The sequence below is a fragment of the Phaethon lepturus genome, unplaced genomic scaffold, assembly GCF_000687285.1.
Source record: "Phaethon lepturus isolate BGI_N335 unplaced genomic scaffold, ASM68728v1 scaffold37990, whole genome shotgun sequence".
NCBI lineage: Eukaryota > Metazoa > Chordata > Aves > Phaethontiformes > Phaethontidae > Phaethon > Phaethon lepturus.
The window spans coordinates 390-17,797 of record NW_010513486.1 but is presented as its reverse complement, the minus strand read 5'-3'; the positions used below and the strand labels follow the sequence as shown (position 1 = coordinate 17,797).

The following is a 17,408-nucleotide window of genomic DNA, read 5'->3' as shown; positions in this document are numbered from 1 at the left end:
GCCTTTTTATTTTCGTTGTGGGGGGGTGTTCCCTCTCCCCCCCCCCCCCGCCCCCTTCTCTTTTTTTCTTCTGTTACATGCCCTGACATGTCTTTTGTGTGTGAGTGCAATGGTCCTGAGCATATCTCAATGCAGCAGATTCTAGTTTCGGTCAGAAAACTGATAAACAGCCCTCTTTTAACTTGTTTGGTCTGGGCCAGTGGGAAAAGCATGGTTTGGTTTGGATTTTGAGGGCTGTTACAGGCTGAGTGTCAGACCTCTTGTCCAGGGCTGGGAATCTCTTGGTACTTTTAGGCAAATACAGAGCAGATTGTGAACTGAAAAGACTATCCTAGTGTGGCCTTTCAAAAGAAAGACACTTCTCTGCTTGGGTGTACCTGGACTTCATTTCTGATATAGGAGACATAGCGTTGCTGAATGGGATTCTGTCAGTGGGGAAAAATCCAGGAACTTTTTTTTTTAACCTGTTACATAATCTAAGCTGGTAAGATGAGCTGATATTTAGCCATTTCACTTATATCCAGTAATATATCAGCGGATGACATGCTATATACAGAAACAGACCTTGAAGAGAGCATGGACAAAATTGAGACCATCAACTTCCATGAAGTGAAAGAGGTGGCAGGAATCAAATTCTGGTGTTACCACGCAGGCCATGTTCTGGGAGCAGCCATGTTTATGATTGAAATAGCTGGTGTGAAGGTATTTTCTTTTTATTACAAAGTTGAAATCGAGACTGAATTCTAACTTGGTCATTAATTTTTTATTATTGTCTGTTAAGCCCCACCACTGTGGCTGGAGCTGTCAAATAGGCTTGGACTCAAGTCAAGGTGAGAAGCCTTGACTTAGATCATGTATTTTCTCATTGCTTAGAACTAGCAAGTGAAACATGTGTATTGAACGAGGTAGAATGTTTGAATCTGATGCGAGTGAGTTATTACTCAGTAAACATGTAGTTTTCCTTGCTGGTCTGCTCAGAGGTAACTGATGGCTGAGGCAGTCTTATGGAAGCTGCATTTGAGTAAAATCTATAAACAGATGTTTGTTTTTATAATTCTGATTTACCATGTCTGCCTGTCTGAGTGCTTAAATGGCATTCGTCAAAGTATGCGCGTTACATTTTTCTTACAATGCTCTTATGCTAAAGTGCCTAAAGAAATCCTAGTATTATTCCTTTTAGGGACAGAGAGATTAAATAATTCATCATATAATCACAGGCAGCGCTGTGTCAAAACCAGATACTTGAAACTAATCTCATGAATTGGAGTTTCAGTAGGATAATTACCGCTCAACAGAAGTTTCATACAGCCTTGAAAACGGAAGAGGGATGGTGGTCCTGAGGCTTGCTGTCCAGTCAGACTTTGTTCACACTCTATAATGATTGAGACATTTAGAAGCTTCAAGTTTAAAAAAAGTATAGAAATAGAAGTGAATTTACAATTATTACAATAAAATTTAGATATCTTACTGCCTCTTTTTTTTTTTTTTCTGGTTAAGACATGATTGAGAAAGATTTCCCTCTTACTATGCATGACTTGACTGGAGTGGGTTTTAACATCCATCGTTTTGCGTAATTCCCTGTGAAGCAAATGAGGAATGTGATAGTAGGCTACCTGTAGACCAGTTTGCTGCTGCTGCTGACTATATGTTTTGTTATTATTCACATTTTTATCAGTGGGATGACTGTTAAGTAAAAAACGTTCAGTTTTGAAACCGTTTTGGGCACAATTGCATTCCACCCTGCAGTTATGAATCCATTAAAAATTATTAACAGTTACAAATTACTTCTTGGTGTAATGGGGAACATGATCATTCCATTTGAAAAATCTGCTAGATTACAGGCTTTTTTTAAACTATCAGAAAATCTTAGAAGGATTTTTTTGAGTAATTTTATTGGATTATTCATTATATTTACATTCCGATATGTAAATGCTGATTTGTCTACTTTGTACTTCCACTTGGGACCTTCTGTTATGTCAATTTTTACTTCTTAATGGTCAGTGCATGTATGCAAAATGATGAAAATTGCACCTTTATATTCCAAAAGAAAGAAAAAAAACTTAGTAATTATGTATCCAATTCTTTTGCAATTAAGTTACTGCTTGAAATACCTTTGCTTATTGTGGTTAATGTATTTGTGTGTAGTACTATTGACCTGATATTGTAAGCATTGTCCACATCAGAAGAGTAGTTGAAGTACAAGTGACTTTTTTTAATCATAAATTCCTTAAAACTATCTTTGTATAGGAATGATACTTTTTTAAGCAGCTTTTTAAAGACTGCTGACCTGGTAGAATCTGTAAGCAGAATAACTGCCTCTCTCTGTGTCTCATAGCTTCTATATACAGGTGATTTCTCAAGACAGGAAGACAGACATCTGATGGCAGCTGAGATTCCCAATATTAAACCCGATATTCTTATAATTGTAAGTGTTACAAAAGTATTTCTTTAAACTAGTAATTAAATAAGTATAGGGGTATTACTTAATTAGAGGTAAAATGGAATGAGAAAGACAGTGCAGGTTTAATGGTAGTACATGATTTACATTAAATATCCAATAAATATCCTTAGGTGTTCAGAATGCTCCAACATTTCTTTTCACTGTATTTAAAAAATACAATTTTTGTTTTACAATCCTTCTGATGAAGTTCCTCAAGCCTCTAGGAAAACCTTCACAAGATGGGAGATGTACTAGGTTTCAGCTTGTCCTTGCTAGATGTATTGTACAAATCTCAGTTTAGCCAGATACCTTTCTTTAGTAGATCCTAACCTACTTCCAACTATGTTTGTTGAGCATTTGTCCTGGGTGCAGGTGCCCTGAGTGCTATTCTGTATTTTTTTGGTTTTGTTTTCTGAGCAAAATGTTTTTATTCTAAATACCTGTTTGGAAAATCAGAAGCTTAGGGGAAACATTAAAAGCAACTGTTTCATTCTGAAATTAACAGTGAGATCTTTCAGAGTAATGCTTAGAATCATTTCATTCTTTGTGTCCCTTCTAACTGCATTCTGTAACTGATAATTATTTAATTTTAAATCACATCAAAAACTTGACTTTATGTAATTCCTATACTTTAGACTAGGTCATAGTCTATGTTATAACTATGACATAGTTTCTAAACTATGACATACATACCACTAGCAAGCCATGTTAGCATGATAACCCGCTCATCAAAGCAGTGGCAGCATTTCCAGTTAGAAAAATAAGCATGTTAAATTTAAAACCTCCTAAAAAAAGCATAAAAATTAATAGTTCTACTTTTTTTTTTTTTTTTCCCCCTTCCTGACCCAATCTGTCTTCCCAAATTGCAGGGAGGGACTTGGGGGACAGGAAATCTTTATTATCTTGGTGGTGGTGGTTATGGGAATTTGGGGTGGTTCTGATTTTTCCCTTTACCCCTCTGCCCCCTGCATGGTAGCAACATACAACGTTTTTCTGTGTTTCTTGTTGGATTCAGAGGAGAAGATCAGGAATTAGTCCCTGTGTCAGTACATTTAATACTAGGTTTCTCTGTACGTAGGAATCCACGTATGGTACTCATATTCATGAAAAAAGGGAAGAGCGAGAGGCAAGATTCTGTAATACCGTTCACGATATTGTAAATAGAGGAGGTAGAGGTCTTATTCCTGTGTTTGCCCTGGGTCGAGCTCAAGAACTACTTTTAATTTTAGGTATGTACCTTCCCAGCTCCTTTTAATAAAAAGCATATAAAGTTAAATGAGAATGTTTTCATGTGCAGGTATAATGATTTTTTTAAACAACTATTCAGCCATTTTTCAGCATGTTAATTACTTAGAATATGTAATACTGGTTGTTCAAATGAAAAAAAAACAATTAACTAACCAAGGCAGTTCTGTTTTGTGAGGCGGAAAGGACACCTAGAAAGGAAAAGGTAATGGCATGGTAATAGGTGCTTGACTTCTCAATCTTGTTGATCTGGGATTTCAGCAAATAGGAACTATTACTATAGATTCAAAAGGATGTTCTATTTAAACAATATTGCTAAAAAAAGGTATATTTTGTTCCAGAGTGTCACTATCTTTGCTGTTTAATTCACAAACCTATATGAAGAGATCTTAATAGGAAAAGCTGAGAAGACCATAACAAGCACTAATAGCATTTCTGAAGTCAATAATGATAGTGGGAAAGCAAATTAGACTTTGTTAAGAAGAACAAAAATGAGGGGTGTGGGGTGTGGAATTACACTTGATCATAACAAGCCACTTCACATAAAATATAGACGCAGTTGTTACAAGGTACTTCAGAGAAAACAGTTTTTAAATAAATTATTTCCAGCCATCTTTGCTTCCATTTAGCACATTTAATTTGTACTATGTTACGTAATTTTTTCACTAGTCTTTTTGCTCATGCGAACGCTGCCAAGGTCAAAAGATAACTATCTCAAAATTAAAATACTTACTTTTAGGGGTGATGAATCTAAAATGTTACCTAAAATACTTGAAATTCTTTTAACTTTCCATTTTAGCTCAACATTAGAAACTAGTATGTCTTCAAAATGTGTTACTGGACTATCCAAATATTAATAAGAAATTTTACATCTAGGTATGGGATACTATTCAATGTTGGATTATTTACTATTTATCATTGATTGAGTTTTTTGATTTTATAGAGGAGATAAAAACTGAACATTTTAAATCTTGTGTAGCCATTAGTTTGTAATTTGTTGGCCTCTCCTTGCTGCGTGTAGATATTAAAGTGAGTTCCTAAAGATAAGCTTGAAAACAGATCTAGTAAAGCTAGACATGTAATTGGATGCTTAATTAGGTAGAAAATGCAATTGCATCTCACATGCCTACACAACTGAGCCCGCAGGCTTCTGTGTTTGTGTTTCTTCTTTCCATGAGTGTCTGACAAAAAAGAAAGTACTGCATTATGGAGTAGAAAATTGTGACGATGGGTGCAGTCTTTTAACGTTGCCCTAAGACCCGGTATTGGTTATCTTTTATTGGCTGTTTCTACCTTAGACTTGAGCTTATTAAGATAGTCATGGCAATGAGCCTCTATGACATGTTCTGAAAAGCTTTGTCTGCAGATCAAAGCTATTAGGTTAAAGCCATATCATTTTAAATGTACAAATACAGCCAAAAGAGCATACCACTCTTTTGGGATGATTGTTCCCCACTTATGCAATATAAATATGTTTTAGACTAGCAGATCTGTATATCCAGGTGGGAAAATGAGTAAATGATGTTTGTATAGCTGCGTTCAGATCTGTGTTTAGTAAAGGTCATGGCTACTGTCATCAGTGATAAAATAAATTGTGGTTAATGAAGGTTTTTTTCCTGGTTTTGTTTCAGTTAAGTTTGTAAAATATAACTGTTGGTGATACACAGGAAGCCAGGCTTGATAACTGGGTGATCCCTTCGTACCTTGTACTCCATGGATTTGTTTTACAGGACTTTGATACAGTGAATTCTCACCAACATACCTACATGCAGATATCCCTAGCTGTTAGATGTGTAATTAATATTTGACAGACACATTTAAGCTTTATTGCAGTGGTGTGGTAAAACTTGTGTTGTTGTAAATGTAGTTTTATTGCTGTGCAATACCATGTGTACTTATACCTTGCAGCTGAAGTTGGTGATTGATTGGAATTTGATCTGCCAAAAATATCTGAAGTTCATCTTTATCTTGTTTGTCTGCCTGTTTGTTTGTACTAGTTGTGTGCATTTTTAGTTGGCTATTGCTTTTTCTTTTTTTGTAGAGCAGGCGAGGAAAAAAAAAATCTGTGATTGTGATTTGTAATAAAAATTAAAAAAAAAAACCACTGGTAAATCTGTTTTACAAAAAGTATTAACGTTTCTGAGAAATGTGCATTTTGAAGATAATACTGGGCAGGGGGTTATGTGGGTTTTTTTGTTGGTGGGGTTTCTGTGGTCGTTCTTTTTAATTGTTTCTGTTTTTTTTAGATGAATACTGGCAGAATCATCCTGAACTCCATGACATTCCTATATACTATGCCTCCTCTTTGGCAAAGAAATGCATGGCAGTTTATCAGACGTATGTCAATGCCATGAATGACAAAATTCGCAAGCAAATTAACATCAACAATCCATTTGTTTTCAAGCATATTAGTAATCTGAAGGTAAGCTTGAGATAAGGTTGTCTTACAAAAGAGGTAAGGTGACAGAAGAGTTTGTATTTGCTGAGTAGTTGGCACATTTACTATCCTAATAGATTCATCAGTTACAGGTCTGTTTCTGAATTATCTGCTGTCCCAGTGTTTAGAGGGCTGGTTGAGGGGAGCTTATGCCCTGATTTTTCTTCCACTATAGATCCCTGTGCTTATAGTTTGCTCCTTACGGTCATAAGAAGGAGGAACTTTCCGTAAAGGGCACTTTTTATGAGGATGGGGTATAATCTGGGAACATAGGGCTGTACTGGTACGTTGTTCAAGGGTGCAGCTAGGCTGTCCTTCCTTTAAGTGAGTTATGGTAACTGATATTCTTGCTGTTTCTTCACTTAGAGTATGGATCATTTTGATGATATTGGCCCAAGTGTTGTGATGGCTTCCCCAGGTATGATGCAGAGTGGCTTATCCAGAGAGTTGTTTGAGAGCTGGTGCACAGATAAGAGAAATGGAGTAATTATAGCAGGGTACTGTGTTGAAGGAACGCTTGCGAAGGTGAGTTGTTAATGCACCACAGATTCTTAATATGAAGTAGTATTCATGTTATGTTTAAAAAGAATCGGCTGATAGTAAGTGTCTTTATTTGGATTTACTGAGAAGATTGTTGCCAGCTATGCATAATAATGTAGTCAAAACTAATTGCTTTGGCTAATACTAATGAAAAGTACAGAAAATTTGCACATGGCCATTTACAGCAATGTTATACAGAATAATATTTTCTAGGAGCAGTTATCTTGCCATGAGAAAGAATGATTTTCTCTATCTTTAGACCCCTCCTCCATTTTTGAGAGGGGAGCCTTAACCCTAATTCTAGAGGAGTCGATGTGAAACCTAACACTACTTATGTGTCAGAGATCAGACTGCCTTGCGCACGTTGTGCCACTGCCCAGTTGTAAAGAATGAAATCCTTCCTTCCAAAGTCCAGCAGCTAAGGGCAACCAGAGCATCTAGTTTTGCCTCTAGAGATAGAAGTCACACACTTGTTATAATTTCAATGCAAATTTGAGAGATGTATCTGGAAGAATGAGCTCCCAGATCTGGTGGGAATGCAAAAGATGGAAGGTTGTGTGTTGTGCATGCTTTTTTCATTTCTGAGTGTGTTTTGTGAAATTTGAGAGATTTTTTTTCAGTTCTTCACATTTAACCTGGCTGCCAATACTATTTCATTGATTTTTGAAATGTAAAGCAGTAGTTATATGGTGCCTGTAGGAACCTGTCAATTTTTTATTTCAAGTGTTTTGGTTTTTTTTTTAGCACATAATGTCTGAACCTGAAGAGATCACAACGATGTCAGGGCAAAAACTCCCACTGAAGATGTCTGTGGATTACATTTCTTTCTCTGCTCACACAGATTATCAACAAACTAGTGAATTTATCCGGGCCCTGAAACCTCCACATGTGGTTAGTATACATGCTCCCCATTTCTCCAGAGTGGGTTTCATCAAACCAGTTCACAGCCTTGAGTCATCAAGGCAGGGACTGGTATCTAGCAGTAGCCAGCATCCCTATGCTTTGAATAACAAAAGGTGGAGATTTTAACCATTTTTTTGTCATGCTACCTTAGCAAAGTGAAGATGAGCTTGTTTTTGACTGTCTGCATGTGGGATATTTGGGGATGATCAGGTATGATCCGTAACCTGTTCAGCAGTGTGTTGTACAAGGAGGATACAGTATAGGACAACGTGAAGTTGGGGACACTGATACTGTAATAATTCACTGGAATTTCCCCCCAGATAAACAAGAAGACATTGATTGAAAAAGAGTAGGCCAATCTGAAAGAAAGTATGCAGCATTCAGCAAGAGACAAAGGCAGCACTTGTGGGGAAAAGCATGAGCAGAGTGCAGGAGGTGTGAAGGAACAGAATATGAAAATGAGGACTAGGATCTGAAACTTGCTGAGACTCGGGGAGAATCAGTGTGTGAGCACAGATAAGAAATAAAACAAATCGTAGTGGAAGAAAAGAGGTTTTAACTCAGGAAAGAACATTGTGAACTTAATAAGCATACTCTCTGAATTGCATGTTTATTATGTATATGTTTATCTACATGCAGACACAAAAATGTAAAGCAAACTAACTTTTATTGTTGGATTTAATACTTCCCTTTCATAATGTAATAATGTGTTTGTGTATGAACAGTTAAATGGAATCTGTAATGCATTCTGCTTATTTGCATGTATTTTTCTAGTAATACTCAGGGTCGTGAAATCCAGACCTTTGAATAATGCATGGAATTCAAAGACACACAGAACTGTATGTAGTATAATTGAGCTAATGTTTTATATATTGTGACCTCATGAAATTAAATTTTGGTGAAGATGAGGTACAAGGTGGCAGTTTTCTTGGATAATTTGTTTACTAAGCATGTCTGGTTGGACAAATAACTTTTGCTAAAAGAAAAACTGTCTTTCCTATAGATTTTAGTTCACGGTGAGCAGAATGAAATGGCCAGGTTGAAAGCAGCATTGATACGGGAATATGAGGATAATGATGAAGTTCATATAGAAGTTCATAATCCTAGGAATACTGAAGCTGTGACATTAAACTTCAGAGGAGAAAAACTTGCCAAGGTATAAAATGAATATTTTCTTACTTGTACAACAGTATTTTCCTCTGGCATAAAGAGTACACATTTTCTTTCAAGCCTCTATTTTTAATCAGGTTTGGATTGTGTATGTTTTACAGGGACTCCAAGTATGTCCCTGTTTGGGTTTAGTGTTGTATTTGGGGGGGGTGGTTTTGTTTTTTGTTTTTTCTTGGCTCTTCACTCTTCTAACCTTTTCTTGTGTTACTTCTCAGAATGTTTGTTGGTTACTGTGACTTAACTTTATTTTCAGAGTTAATTTTATACATTGTCTGATTATTCTGAGGTAACTGTGTTTAATCTCCATAGTTAACTTAAAGCTGTGAAGACTTTGGTTTGCCTTGTTGCACAGTGTGTGTTTTTTCTTTCCAGGTGATGGGATCTTTAGCAGATAAGAAGCCAGAGCAAGGACAAAGAATTTCTGGAATCTTAGTTAAGAGAAATTTTAACTATCACATCCTTTCTCCATGTGACCTCTCCAGTAAGTAAAGACAGTAATGTGCTCAATAGGTAATTGAAACTTACTGTACCCTTCTTCTGTCATTAAAACACATACAATACTTCTTTTTTTCCCCTGTAATCTTGTGTTTGATAAACAATTAATGAACATCTTGGTTTTATTTTGGCTTAGTTTTGCCTAAAGTTCAGAACTGTTGGAGTGAGAAGAAAGGCATTCAAATTCACTGTCCATTGACGTTTAAAGTAATTTCTGTTCCTTTCTGTAAAAGAAAAGAAGCAAAATTCTGTTCCCCTTCTGGTTACTTAAAGCTTCTTCCTCTATATGAATATGCATAAAACATGCCTGTGAGCAAAGCACCTTGATCAATTCTGCTGGTTTCTAAAATGTCATTAGTTTTTAGTGTAAAAAGCCACGGTACAGTGAAAGTACTGTGTATTGCTCCTATGCTATTTATTACTAAAGAAATTGATCTATTCTCAAAATAGAATAATAATTAAATGGAGTAGTAATGTCAGAAGAGCTTGGGGGAAGGCAGTTCTACTGTCCTAGTTCATTGTTTGCCTTTAATGGGTATGATAAAGCAACAAGCTCTTGCTGGTTTCTTAACCACAGATACATTATTTATCGTACAATAGACTGTCCACCCTTCTGTCTTATAAATTGTCCTTTTCAACCCTCTATCTTAAGTGTATCGATGCCATTATTTATAGTCACAATTTTTTTTTTAGGAAGTAAATTCAAAGGCATAATTTTTAATATGTACTTTAAAAAATTCTTTTAGATTATACAGACTTGGCGATGAGTACTGTAACACAGACGCAAGCCATTCCATATACTGGCCCTTTTAATCTGCTTTATTATCAGCTACAAAAACTTACCGGTGCGTATTTGGAAAGACATGTTCATGATTTATAGCAGTCAACTTTTAAAACAACTTAGAGTCTTCAGAGGTCTTCCAAGTGGAAACTTCTTCAAACTGAAGTGCCACAGTTTGTTTCATATTTTACAACTTTCATTAGTTTATGCAGCTTCTGCCAGATCTTGTTCATGAGTGTGACACATCCTTTGTGGGGGGGATTCTACTGTAGTTGTATTACAAAGTCATGAGAATATAACAATATGCTGATAGCAGTAAGCTGATTTTTGTCTCTTATCAGCCCCCAAAGTGAGTGCTATAGCCTCTCTGATGCAAATTTATTAATTCATCTTTTCTCTCCAGCCCCAAAATAGAACAGGTAATACCATTCAATTAATGAAAGCAAAAGTTCTGTCCTCCTTTGTGACAGGCAGCCTCTTCTGTCCCTCCCCAGGAGGCGAGAATCTAACCTTACTGGCTTTTTCTGAGTCAGAATCCATTTAAATCTGCCACTAGTGTGATTCCCCCGTGGCTCTGTCTAGCTTTCTTAAAAGTTAAGGGCAACTCCTGTCCTAGTTCACTAGGACACACACACTTTGCATGATGCCTTCCCAGATTTAAAGCTGAGGAATTTTCTTTTTCCTCTCTTCACTAGTAATATGAATTAGATTCTGACGCTAGAGAAAACCTGTATTCAGTTGATGTCCAGATCTCATAAGCTGAGTGCTACCTAGCACACAGATGCTTTTGTTTTCAGCTCTATGCTTACATAAGCAGTGGGTTATCCTTTAAGGATATAAGAAGAGATGGTTGATTCTGCAAATGGAGAACTAAATTTCTCGTTTGTTTTCCTTTCCATTGATGTACTCACATTTGACTGTACTAAACCAGTCAAATATAAGAATTCAAAACAAGTAAAATGGCCAGTATTACATACTAAAAAACCCCAAACAAAACCCAAGAAAATAATATTGTTAGGTAAGGGAAGACAGTGTGCACTTCCATTTTGTGACCTGTTCTGAGCACTTGTGATAATAACAAACAATCCCTCTTATTCTTAAAATGACCTGTTTTCTTATGCAGATAAAGTTAGTTGTGCTTTCAGTGTAATTTTATTCTTGCTAACCATTTGTTGTCACTTCTTAGGTGATGTAGAAGAAATAGAAATACAACAAAAACCAGCCCTGAAGGTTTTCAAAAACATTACTGTGATCCAGGAACCAGGCATGGTAGTCCTTGAGGTGGGCATTTGTGAGGGAGAAAGAAGTATTTTGTTCTCCAGTTTCTGAAAAATAGTATCTTATAGATGCCATGCAGAATTAAATGTTTTAAATAGTTTTTTGTTTTATGACAGGTAGAATGAAAGCTAGGACAAAGTTCCCCTTGAGCTATGGTCCTGTGTTGATGCATGCTGTTTCATTTAGCCACTGCTAGTTTCTTTTTTGCCATGGTTCAAGAGCATAATAGCAGGTTCTGTGCCCTTTTTTAGTTTGGCAAATAGTAATTGGAAATAATGTCAAATGGTGTTCCCTCCTTCCTCCCTCACCCAAATAGTTGTGCTAATTAATCACTGTTTCATAAATGTGTTCAGAAACATTCAACAGTTTGAATTTTTCATGGGAAGTTACTGGAATATACCAAGTTAAAAGTAGTTAACTGCCACACATTTTACACCAAATTATTATTTGCAGCTAGAATTCAGAGAAAAGCAAATCGGAGAATGCAATGAATGTTACAATGGTTTTATGGTGCATTATTCATTCAGCCCAAATAATGGACTCAAATTACAATTTACTCTTTTTATCTTCCAGTGGGTGGCAAATCCTGCTAATGACATGTATGCAGACACCGTGACAACAGTAATACTGGAAGTTCAGTCAAATCCCAAAATACAGAAAGGTAGTAAGTTTAGTGTATGCTTATTTAACTGAGGCATTTCTTCTTCATTTTTTTTTTATATCAAGCTTAGAGGGATGTAATGCCTTGCAATAGATTGCAATCCGACTACTGTACTTCCCCTCCTTGTGAAACTTTTTAGGGAGTAAGATTTGCTACTTAAGAACAGAATTACAACTTGGTCTTCATTATTTGTAACATGTTCATTTGTTGAAACTTTCTCTTATATGGCAGCAGGTAGGTGACAGTGGAAAATGTGACCTTATTTAAAATAAGTTAAATATTACTCACTTTAGATTTTTGTGTGTAAACAATTTACGATATCTCATTTAAATGTTTGAGTTATGATTACCATTCATGAGCAGTATTCCTGTCTGTACATGAGAAAGCATCAAGTAGACAATGCTGAAAAAAAGTCAGACAATTAGACACGCAGACCCTGTAACCAGGGTAGTAGTATTGGGTAATGATAGCATCATCAGATACTGGGTTTGATGTTGCTGTTCAGCAATCACAGCAATTTTGTTGGGGTTACTAGCGATTATAGTTTGTATTTTTTTGTTTCACTGTTTTGCTTTTAAACATGTATGCCACTGTGCTAAGAACCCGGAGCAAGTAGTGAATATTGGGTTGGCCACTGAGGATAAATGTTGGCAGCTGGGCAACACAGTAGCATAGATAATTTAATGGTAATCCATTTATCAAAATAAAATAAGGTATTTTTTCTATTTCCTAGGGTTTAAAATCACTTTTTTTTTGCCACTACCTGCATCGTTACTTGCAATATACATTATTATTTTACTTACAAAGATCTTACTGAATTCTGCCTTTGTGTATCCTTGCTCACCTAGTGAAATAAGTAACAGTTGTGTGTCCATCTTAGAGCATTATTCTTCTCCAGTTTGGATGTGGTCAGGCAAGCAGAACCCAAAATTCTATTCCCTGGGTGTTAGAGAAAAGTAATACCATTTGGGTTTTGGTTGAGTTTCTTTGTTTCCCCAGCAAAAGCACAATACGAGTAGTGATCATATTAAATTAATTCCAAGGTCACACCTTAAAAACGCGTAAGCTGTGTCTGTAACGCCCAGCAGGTATGTTCTGGTACCCTAGATAGGGGACCAGTGGCACATGTGACCTTAGTGCCTGTTTTCCTTTGTGTGGAAAATAGAGTACTGGTGAGGAGGTCCTTCTGACATGAACCCAGGATGCATCTGAGATGTGCACTTGAACCTGGAAGCCTTAAAAGCAGTCTGAGATCCTGTGTTATGAATATCGCCCCTTCAGCCTCTGTTAACTCATTCTGTGATCTTCTTGGTTGTAACCAGTTCCAGTGTTAAAAATTCTGTACTGTTCCAAATCTTCTAATTTTACCTAAGGGTTTTTCATGTCATTCAGTATCAGATCCTCTACTGAAGTCTGATGGTCAAGGTCTACGATATATCCTTAAAATAACTGATGGTTTTAAATTACTGGAAACTGGTAGTGAGGGGTCTGGCTTGATCTCTCTTATACATCCCACGTGATGTTTTGTTTGTAACACTTCTAGTAGATTTTTCTTTCCAAACCAGCATGGAAAGCACTGGAGCTATAAGGACAAATAGGTGTTTATTTTCCCTGAGTTACTCCTCTTGTCTTTCTATTACTTATTTTTATAATTATAGATAAAACAGAAAACACTGTTCCTTAGGTGCTTAGCCCTACACCTGAGTCAAGAAATTTGTTAAAAATTCTTTCTCCTGAGTTTATAAATTCATATAGTAGTTCTTCTCTTGTTTTGGGATAAAGCTTCTCCAGGCTCCCTGATCTAAGCGAGTTCAGAGTTTAATTTTCTTATCCTGGTTGTGATTATTTTCAGTGTATATGAGCCCTTCCGTTCTACTGCAACTAACCAAAAATAGGAATTTTATTTTTGGATGGTACTTTGACCTCCTGTTTTTTCCCCCCTATCTTTCTTTGTATGTCTGGAGGAAATCATGTATTGTTTCACTATTTCTTTTCTGTAATATCTGACTTGGCCTGACTTTTGGTAGTCCCCACTTTATCTGTACAGTCTGCTACTGACAATATCTAGCTTTTTTCCCCCATAATTAATTCCTCTTTCTATTTTTATTTGCCTTTTTGCATTATTTCTCATATTGTTTCATGGTGGTGATTCTATCAGCTAATCTCAGGTGTGGCTTCTTGCAGGCTTTTTTTCCTTTTATTTGGGGTAAAAACACATTCCACATAGTTCTTGCACTTGTGTAGAGTTATGTCCACAGGATCACAAATGCTTGAATTTAAATATCTTAAGTTATTGTTTCTCAGCTGAGCATGTGCCTGCTCTTACCTCATTTCCAATATAAATTTGTTTTGCTTAGTACATTCAGTTACTGCATCTTATCTAAGGGATGGTAAATTTTTAAGATGAGCTTGCTTGGTCTCTTGCAATTATGAAGTTCTTCAAAGAATTTCCAAGTTATTCTAACTGCTATTGTGTTCAGTTCTCTGAACTGTTCAGATGACTTAAAAATCTTGAAAAGTAGTTTTTAAAAAGCCTTCCTTTAAATAAACTCTAGTTGTAGATCTGTTTTGTTTATTCATCAGTGAAACAGGTAGTGATTTTCACAACTAGCTCTTCCTATAGACTTACTACTCCTTTAATGATCAAATACTTAAATAGTAAAAGCAAGTCATATGTTTTAAACTATTTCTTGATTTTGAAACTAAGTATAAGAGTAGTATCATTATTTTTATTTCAAACTCTGTATCCTGAAACACATTGCAGGAATGTCTGTGCCTGTTACTACTACTCACGCTTGCTGTCCAGTTTTACTTTATGTATTCTCTGCCTGCCCCTAGCCTCCATGATTCAGTATTTTCCTATAACAATAGAAAATTGAGGGATTATAAAAAAAAAAAAAAAAAACCCCATGAAAGTGGATTACTTTCACTTTTAAGTAAAGGAAATGTGAGAAGTAATGAGCATTAACCATAAAAAGGAGAATTGAGAAGTGAGAATTAAGACTTGCAAAGCTATCTACTTAAAAATGTGTAAGTATAGGGAACATAAATTTTAAGTATATGTGCTTCCTTGAGTCTTCTGTCTTTTTTTAATGCATTTTCTTTATAATATTTTTTAACATATATATCTTATATAGCTTTTAGATTGTTTATCATGAGAGTGGTAGGAACCAGATTTTATCAATTAGCCATTTTTCCCTCCCAGTAAACATCTGTGAAAATGAAGTGACTTTTTCTTTTCAGCTGCAGTACATAAAATTTCCAAAAAAGTAGATATGGATGTGTATAGGAAGAGAATGGAGATCATGCTTCAGTAAGTTGGCATATATTTTTCTAAAGGAAAACTTAATCATGTAAATACAATAATTTTTAGTATAATCGGTGTAAAGATACAGTTACTTAAAAATACTGTGCGCAAATTTAATTCAGTCTCATTTCTGTGAAGGCCAGGAATTAAGTAAAGAAAGAGGTACAGTAAAAAACAGTTCTCAGCATCATTAAAATTTTGAATACAGGGCCCAGTTACTTCTTCCAGAAGCGAATTTTTAAGTTGTGTCCCAAAATTATGCTACGAATGCTTATGAAAATACCATTTTGGATCACTTCTCTTCCAAAACTTACTCTAATGTATGTTCTTTTATTTATGTAGAACTCTTACCTCTTTTTGAAATCAGAGGCATCCTTCCCTTCATTTACAATGATTTTTTTTTTGTGTAAAATACTTACTGTTATATGACACCCACAGGCATAATAATTTAGTATTTGGTATTTGTTAATTATATCTGAGTGGATTAAATAATACTTGCTGAAAGGAGGTACTCTGCTGACAAAATGCCTTTGGAAGCCTAAGATTAATAGAAAGAAAAATGTATGTTTGCTGTTTGGCCACGTCTTACATGCATAGATCTTTGTTTTAGGGATATGTTTGGAGAAGACTGTGTGAGTTCAAAAGATGGCTCTGTCCTGTGCATCACAGTTGATGGAAAGACTGCAAACATTTCACTGGACACTCGGGTACGTACAGCAAAACACTTGCTTTTGTGTGCACTATGTTTAGCAGAGGCATTCTCCAGTTTAGTATACAGTGCTGCCTAGAATACTGTGTACCCATTTGCTAAGGAAATGGTTTTGTATTTGGTATCAAAACATCTAAAGCCTATTCACTTTCCATTAACTCCTTTGATGTTCTCATCAGTTAGTCAGTACCCAGCCTTTCTGAGAGAAATACTGATCCAGCCTGCAAGCTGAGTTTACTGAGTTTGTTAAAAAAGCAGTTGCTAGAGAGTTTTCTTCATTAAAAAAAAATGCTACTAATGTTTATGTAACAAATGCAGTAAATTCTGAAGAAAACCCAGTGTTTTTCAGCAGCTCTCTGCTTGTATAAAAATGAAAACAATGCTGTCTTATGGGTATGGGAACATCAGTGTGGAGACTCCCTGAGTACAGGTACCTCTACCTCTGTGACGAATGCACGTGTTTTACAATATTAACCTAATACAGTGCAGATGACTTCACAGATTAAATCTCCAAGGTCTGAACATTGTGTGGTTTTATTTGATTTTGAATTAAATGTAATCTACGGAACTTCATGCATTTTACATAGTAGTTTTGAAACAAGTTATTAATCAAACATAAAACTCAAGATTAAGCTGCTTCTTCCTCAGCAAGACTTGCATAAACCTTCTCTGAACTCTTCTACATGTTGGCAGACCATTCAAAAACACACAATGCCACTCTTGAGAACTTTCTTTTCAGTTTGCATGACTACTATTTCCTTTTCCCTTATGAGCATTCTTCACATGCTGAAAAGGAATATGAAGTGTGGGTTGTTCTAACATACTTCTTTTCTTGTTCCCAGACAGTTGACTGTGAGCCAGGAAGCGAAGATGACGAATCCCTTCGTGAAATGGTCGAATTGGCTGCACAGAGGCTTTATGAGGCCCTCAGCCCAGTTTACTGACCTCTGTAGATACCTAGGACACAAAAAAAAATCTTTTAAATGTTCAATTTGTTTGGACTATTTTTAAAGAGTAAATAAATTTTTTTTCTTCAGTAAGTCAAACGTATCAATTCTGTGACACTGCTGAGGTATTTAAAACAATGGATGAGCGACCTTATGACAACTATATTTGTACATAGAGATCATAATAGTCAGGCAAAGTGTGCATATGTTCTTTTTTCTTATGTGCACATACAAGAAATAGGTTAAGAATAGGTTAAGAATTTTCTATCTCAATGTAGAATTAAAAAAATTACAGTGAGAGCGCTTTGTGTTTTGAAGATTAACAGCCTGCTGGAGGATAAGTTGGATGTTCTGGGTTTGCATATGCTCAGAATCAAGCTTGTCTACAATTTTGTTCCTGTCAAGGAAGCAATTACCTACACGCTTGTATCTGCTTGAAGTCAAAGGGGCCTTGGACACTTTTCAAATGGGATCCATGTTTGCATACTGGGGTTA

General features: G+C 35.9%; 1 protein-coding gene across 1 annotated transcript in view; it reads left to right on the top strand.

Moving 5' to 3' along the window:
* Positions 1 to 16,910, top strand: part of CPSF3 (cleavage and polyadenylation specific factor 3, 73kDa) — a 19,257-nt gene extending 2,347 nt beyond the window's left edge. The window contains exons 4-17 of the mRNA XM_010290212.1: positions 525 to 702; positions 2,336 to 2,425; positions 3,519 to 3,669; positions 5,932 to 6,107; positions 6,489 to 6,647; positions 7,407 to 7,553; positions 8,569 to 8,721; positions 9,108 to 9,216; positions 9,977 to 10,075; positions 11,198 to 11,292; positions 11,863 to 11,950; positions 15,194 to 15,263; positions 15,868 to 15,964; positions 16,809 to 16,910. Coding sequence (XP_010288514.1) covers positions 525 to 702; positions 2,336 to 2,425; positions 3,519 to 3,669; positions 5,932 to 6,107; positions 6,489 to 6,647; positions 7,407 to 7,553; positions 8,569 to 8,721; positions 9,108 to 9,216; positions 9,977 to 10,075; positions 11,198 to 11,292; positions 11,863 to 11,950; positions 15,194 to 15,263; positions 15,868 to 15,964; positions 16,809 to 16,910 — 1,714 coding nt within the window. The remainder of the gene's footprint in view (positions 1 to 524; positions 703 to 2,335; positions 2,426 to 3,518; positions 3,670 to 5,931; positions 6,108 to 6,488; positions 6,648 to 7,406; positions 7,554 to 8,568; positions 8,722 to 9,107; positions 9,217 to 9,976; positions 10,076 to 11,197; positions 11,293 to 11,862; positions 11,951 to 15,193; positions 15,264 to 15,867; positions 15,965 to 16,808) is intronic.
* Positions 16,911 to 17,408: the final 498 nt, after the last annotated feature.